Below are 6,740 nucleotides of genomic sequence, written 5' to 3'. Positions count from 1 at the left end.
CACAGGAGCATGTGCTGGTGTAACTCAGTCTGATCTGCCCAAGCAGACCCAGCCCTCACTGGCAAGACCCCTCATTCGTAGCTCTTGGGCTTCCCACCAACAGGGCTAAGGAGTGATGCGCAGCCGTGGGTGAGCGGACCGAGGTGTGAAGGAGACGCCATGATCCCGCGCAGCTGGCAGCGTTCTCAGTGCTTGAAGGAGCCGAGAGCATCCGGTCTGAGCCCCAGTCTGTGTGCCATGCTCTTGCGTAAATTAGCATCCTTGGTTCTGGCAGATGACTTGTCCCTCCCGCCAAAGGATAGCACCGCCCTTGCAGATCTGCGTCAGCAAGCCCCACTGAGAGACGTCGGTAGGCAGTCATGGTCACTGCGTACCTGGCACTGAGGATGCAGAGTGAGGAGCCAGGTCTGAAAGCACCAGGGAGGCTGGGCAGATGTTTCGGGGGCAAGCGATCCCTGCGAGGACCCTTGTGCTTACTGAGGAGCGAATGCTAGGAAGAGGCAGGAGACCTGCCGTGGCTGGCTGGGCTGGCGTCGAGGAAGGAGCAGCCGGGGCTGGGCATCTGCGAGGGCCCTGGCCGCCTGGCAGATGGCTCACTCTGCCCAGCCCCATTGTTAGGCAGAAGCTTGCCCAGTGTGGCCTGGTAGCCAGGCAAGCTAAAGGCTAAAAAGAGGAAGCACCAGGATGACATTGGTTTTCAACCAATATCTGATTAAGGAAGTTGAGTCATTCTGCTTCTGCTATTTATCCCTTCTGGGCATTCAGACATTCAGGACAAGTTTTTACTTCCGGATGAAATAATTAGAGGGGGTTTGCTCTAGGCCCTCAGTGGACATTTTCAAGATGGCCCTGTACGACAGAGATCCTTCTTTGCCTGCTACATGGAGAGTCAAGGCTCCAGTGTGAACACCTTGGGTAAGGCTGTGGACTTTTTGGTTATATGATACCAAAACATCCAGCAGCTCAGCAGTGGCTCTCAGCCTGAAGAAGGGAAAAGGAATAAATATTCATTTAGTGTCTTTTGTTGGCCACCACCCGATTGGCATTTTGTATACTGTGCTGTACCTCTGCCACCCACAGAACAGCTCTGGAGAAGCTGAGAAAAGTCAGGGAGCCTGTGGGAGGTCAGGGCACAAGCTCAGGAGGCAGCAGCTGAGTGCGCGCACACACACACACACACACACACACACACACACACCCCCCACCCCCATCCTGTCTCGGAGCTATGTTAGGGTTTTACTACTGAGCTTATCCCAGCCATGTCTTTACACTGGGCAGGAAACACTGACCACTGCGCTGGGTTGCTCCCAGCAAATCAGTTATATTCCTACATCTATAAGGAACCTTAGAAGGTTTCTAAGTCCACTGGTTTCCAAATTCTTCTTGGACACCTAGGATTCTGTAGGGATCCTTGGTGGATGAGGGGGTGCTAGGCAGGTTGGGCTAGAGCAGCTGTCTGTAATGTGAGTTGCATACCAGTTGCTTGCTGTAGCTTTCATATGTTGGAGGATAAGTCAGGATTTCACTTGATAAAAATGGCCCTACTACTCTTTCCTCTCAATTGCCAAGGTTAGAACTTATAACTGCTAGTTCTTCATCTGGCATTTTCACTATACTTTACTTACTAAAAGAGGCTGGGGATTTAGCTTAGTGGTTCCAGCAGCTGCTTTGTAAGCCCAAGGACCCAAGTTCGATCCCCGGTACCAAAAAGAGAAAAGAAAAAGATCAATATTTCAAACATTAGTTTTGTGTCTTCCAGTGAATGAAAAATTCATCTAGCTTGTACCTCATTCCTGTCCTAGACCCCCAAAGAGCAGAAATCTCACTGTCCAAGATGTTGTTGTCATAGCCTTCAACCAGCACTGTCTGGTGGTCCTTTCTCCACAGTGGAGATGTTTTCCATCTGCACTTTCCTAGCTAGTGTAATGAGGAACTGTTTTTTTTTTTTATTTATTTAAATGTAATCAAATGTGAACAGCTAGCAGCTACCATTTTGGACAGTGGAGCCTTTGAGAATAGGGCAGGGACAGAATGGCAGTCCCTGGCCGCTTGACATCAGAACTGACCAGAGAACTTAGTAGTAGATTCCGGAGCCAGGGCACAGAGGTGCACATCTATAACCCCAGCTCCTTGAGAGGCTGAGGCAGGAGAATCACAACTTAGTGAGACCTTAGCTCAAAAATGAGGGCTAGGGTATAGCTCAGTGGTAGAGCCCTTGCCTTGCATGTGTGAGGCCCTGGGTTCAGGTCCCAGCACCATTACAAAGAAAACATCTGTGTATAATGACAGTGACTAACTCAGTAGATCTAGGCTGAGCACATTTTGAGAATTCACAGTCATCTACCTTGCACTCAGGCTGGCAGCTGTGGCAGTAGAGCTCACTCTTCACTGCAGAGAAGGTGCACACCTGGCCCTGAGCAGCCTCCTGGGGAGTGGAAGCCCCTGGAGAGCCTGAGGAATGCTGTGCCCTCTTCCCTGCGAAGACACAGATCTCAGGTCCTTCTGGGGCTCCCAGGTGAAGTCCTCTTGCAATAGGGCTCAGGGCTGACCTGATGCAGATCCATTCATCCTGCCTCAGACTCCTGCAGGGATCATCAAGGCACCAAGGGGGACCACTGTAAAACCACTGTGGGGACTCAACTTCCCTTTCCTCCTTGTGTGACCACTCATACCCTCAGCACTAATGTGGTACGGAGAGCAGGAGGTGAGGGCCCTGGAGGCCAGAGTGGAGTGAGGAGAATGTCCAGGCTGCACGGCGAGGCGGAGCCCTGCTTGCTTCCAGAGGCCAGGGCAGAACTGGCTCCCACTTAGGCTGTGGGAAGAAGTAGGGGCAGAGCCTTCTGACAAAGCCCAGGACTGGGAAGGCCACTGGCCCGCGTCCCAGGGTTAACACAGAGGCACAAAGAGTGGGGAGGGAAGCAGGGAGCGGGCCTGTGTATGCTGAGAAGAGCTGTCGCTGGGCCAGGCGTCTGAGAACAGCCTCCTGAACTTGGAGGCTGTCGGTGCATGGCTGAGTCATGATCATGTGGCCCAGGAAAGCAGCCACAGAAGCTTTGCTGCTCCCAACCAGTGACTGCACCCAGGGAGGTGAGGGTCCAACTGGCATCTGCTGGGTCAGCTTCTCAGTAGTCTCCTGTGTCTCTGCAGCAGGCTGTGGCTGAGTCATCAGGGATGAGACAAGAGGGAGGCTTTGGGAGGAGCTCAGCTCAGCTCAGTATGAGCTTCCAGAGCACAGGCTGCTGGAGCCCCTGGGCCTTGCCTTCCCTACTTGTCAGCTTGGCTCCTCTTTATCCCTGGTCAAGGAAGACAATCTAAGGCCTTTGTTTCCCTTGTTAGACCAGTACTGAGTGTGTGTGTGTGTGTGTGTGTCCTGAGGGTGCCACAGTAGGCAGGGGGAGTGCAGAAGCAGTGCTCAGAGGCTGGTCCTCAGTCCTGGCCCTGTGACCTTTGGTGATTCTGCTTAATGAGACCCCTGCTCTTCCCATGAAAATGAGTGGACGCCTGTGAGCACAGCTCTCCTGCTGTTAGTATAGGAAGATGGGGTTGGTTCTTAAGACACATTTCCCCTGGTTAAGAGGCCAAGAAAAGTAGAGTCTGCAGTAGGCCTTGGTTGGTTGTCTGGCTGAGGAGAGGGCTGGGAAAGTGTGCAGGGTGTGGGAAACTACTGGTCAAAAGAACAAGTCTGCCTTGGAAGCCTTCAACTGCCTTTTAGTCTGTGTCTTGTACTCTTTTTGTTTGTTTGCTTGTTTGTTTTGGTACCGGGGAATCAAACTCGGGACCTTGTGCTTACGAGGCAGGTGGCAGAACCACTTAGCTAAATCACCAGCCCTGTGTGTCTTCTACTCTTGAGTAATTACTTTGAGGGTAACAATACACAGAATATTAAGTATTATTATTCTCTTATTATTTTGCTATGAACTTTTTTTTTATTTAAAAAAAGAATGGTGACCAAATAACATGAGGGTGCCGTTCAAGCTGTTCAGAATCTGGCTGCCAGAACTAGGCATCTCTGCTAGAAGCCAGGCTGCTCTGGTTGGAGTTAGGAGGCCCTTGAAGGCAGTGGTGGGGAACCAATCAACAAGCTCAGCGAACCCCACACAACCTCCCAGTCCAGCTGGGAGGCTCTTGCAGAGCCAACTTGGTGGGAAATCTGAGCAAAGCAGGCTGCAGGAAGAAGGCTTGAGCCTGATCTTCCTCAGCTGCCTACTGTCTCATTTAACGTGCAGGCCTCGGGGGTGGCAAAAGGCCAGCAGCCTTAGAGGAGTGGCTGTATGGGTCCTGCCCCTCTGCCCTAAGCACAGAGGCGTGATCCCAGCTTTGTGGCATCGAGTCAGGGAAGACTGTCTATAACTCCTTTAAGACCAGCCTGCCATCAGAGCAGTTGTTAAAAACCGGCCTGTGTTTGGTGAATTATAAAGGTTTACATCCTGGCCCTGGCCCTGGCCTTAAAAAAGGCTTTCACACGCTAGCAGTCTCAGATTGTTGCAGTTCTGCCATTGTTTCTCGTGGCAGTTCCGGTCACGTAGCATGGGGGCAGATGGTGGGCAATGCAGGGTCACTGTCCCGTCAGCCTGCTTGGGAAGGTGCAGGCCTGGTCTAGAGAACCCTGAGAGAGCTGGAGTCCCATCCTCTGTCCTCAGATGCCAGAGGTCCTGACTGGTGCTGAGGCTTCAAGTGTCTCTGCGATTGCTAACACTGCCTGAAAGCTGGTGTGGTGCGCGTGGGATCCCAGCACCTGGAAGTCCAAGTCCCAAGAATGGAAAGTTTGAGCCCCGTCTGTACAGTTTGGTCACTTAGTGAGACTTTGTCTCAAAAATATTTCTCATAAGCCAGGGATTTAGCTCAGTGGTTCCACTGCCTGCCTCGCAAGTGCAAGGACCCGAGTTCGATCTCCATTACCAAAAATAATAGTTTTCAAGGGGGCTTGGGATGTTAGTTCCATGTAAAGGCTCTGGGTTCAATCTCCAATGCCACAAAAAATTTAAAAATGAGGAAAGGATGGAAAGGAAAATAAAGAGAAAATTGTCACCTAGAAGTTTTCAGCAAAGGAGTTTAGACATCGAAGGAGGAGGCGCGTTGGTCGTTTCTGGAGAGCTAAAACACAGATCACCCTGGGAAAGGAGCCAAGTGCGCAGCACCTTTGCAGGCTGAGTGCTAGACTGCATTAGACACGCGATCCTGCCGTGCACAACAACACCTCCACGGGTCACGGGCCTCGCTATGTGTTTTGTTTTGTTTTGGGGGGGTGGGTTTTTTTTGTTCCAGGGATTGAACTTGGGTCCTTGCACTTGCGAGGCAGGCGGCTCAGAACCACTGAGCCAAATCCCCAGCCCTATGTGTTCATCTAGACGACAATGACCCAGCCCGTAAGGTCCTGTTGCCCGGCGTCGTAGGCATCTGATTTGTGTGAGCGCACTTTGACGTTCACACGATGATTGCCTGACGATGCATTTCTTGTTAAGCTTATGTGACTGAATACCCCTGCGGGATCTTATGCTGGGGACAGACCAAACCTGAACCTCTCCACGTGGAGAAGGGCCCCTTGGGCAGCGTAAGCGCGTCCTCTGCGAAAGCAGTGCTCCTGTGGGGTTAAAGTGGTGAGAGTTTTGGAGGGTGGGGTTCGCCACCTGCCCTGGGGAGGCAGAGTTTGCCAGACAGTAGTGTCAGTCATTGTGCAGGGAAGAAACAGCCACCTGAGGTTTGTGACCCCCTTTGGCCCCAAGCCCACAGAGGAGGCTGTGTGTGTTGGGGTACAGGAGGGCCGGGGTTCCTCACGTGGAATGTGTGTGCATGGTGAGAGGCTACTCCTGCCCTGCGGGAGGATGAGTCCACGTAGCAGAAGGAGGCCGACGCTCAGCCCCGCCTTCTCCTCTGGCCCTGCCGGTCTGGGCTCAGCAGTGAGCAGCTCTGTCTGTCTGTAGGGGAGCGTGAGCCCGGAAGATGGCAGTGATGGAAGTAGCCTGCCCTGGCAGCCCTGCCTCGACCGTGAAGCAGCAGCAGGAGCTCGCCAAAGCCCAGGAGAAGACGCAGGCCCTGGGGAAGAAGCAGAGCTGCGTGCAGCTGGAGGCCGTGGGCAAGAGCCCTGTGTTCTGCGGAAAGTGGGATATCCTAAACGACGTGATCACCAAAGGCACCGCCAAGGAGGGTTCTGAGGGTGGCCCGGCTGCCATCTCCATCATCGCCCAGGCGGAGTGTAAGCTCTGGGTGCTGTGGGCATGGGGCAGGCCAGCCTCCGAGTCCCTGTGACAGAGGTCAGGGTGACCGCTATGAGATTCTCGTAGGACACCGTGGGGTGCAGGTGTGGTGGTGCACACCTGTAATCCCGGCACTGGGAAGGCTGAGGCAGGAGGATCGCTGTGAGTTCCAGGCCAGCCTGGGCTACCTAGTGAGTTCAAAGCCAGCCTGAACAACACAGGAAGACCCTGTGTCAAAAAAAAAAAGTGGGGCTGTTGGGAAGCCGAGGCAGGAGGATCACAATTTTGAACCCAACCTGCACAACTTAGCATCCTAGCAAGACTGTTTCAAACTAAAAAATTAAAAGGGCTGGAGATGGAGTACAGTGGTAGATATCCCTGGTTCACCCCAGAACCACCAGACGAAAGAGATACTTGGGGTTCTGAGTGCAGGGCCAGTGTGCAGTGTGTGAGGCCACGCTGTGGGGACCTGAGCTGGGGAGCGTGCTGTGAGGTGCAGGGCAGGACTCCGCAGGGTCACCGGGCCGGCCCTCGGAGGCCAGCTGC

General features: G+C 53.2%; 1 protein-coding gene across 1 annotated transcript in view; it reads left to right on the top strand.

Moving 5' to 3' along the window:
• Positions 1-3,068: 3,068 nt before the first annotated feature.
• Positions 3,069-6,740, top strand: part of Map3k14 (mitogen-activated protein kinase kinase kinase 14) — an 18,978-nt gene continuing 15,306 nt past the window's right edge. Inside the window, exons 1-2 of the mRNA XM_010642897.2 lie at positions 3,069-3,087; positions 5,922-6,193. Of these exons, the coding sequence (XP_010641199.1) occupies positions 5,941-6,193 (253 nt within the window). The 5' untranslated portion in view covers positions 3,069-3,087; positions 5,922-5,940. The remainder of the gene's footprint in view (positions 3,088-5,921; positions 6,194-6,740) is intronic.

The sequence above is a fragment of the Fukomys damarensis genome, unplaced genomic scaffold (genome assembly GCF_012274545.1).
Source record: "Fukomys damarensis isolate Sample0158 unplaced genomic scaffold, DMR_v1.0_HiC HiC_scaffold_13, whole genome shotgun sequence".
Lineage (NCBI taxonomy): Eukaryota > Metazoa > Chordata > Mammalia > Rodentia > Bathyergidae > Fukomys > Fukomys damarensis.
This window is presented reverse-complemented; position numbering and strand designations above follow the sequence as displayed.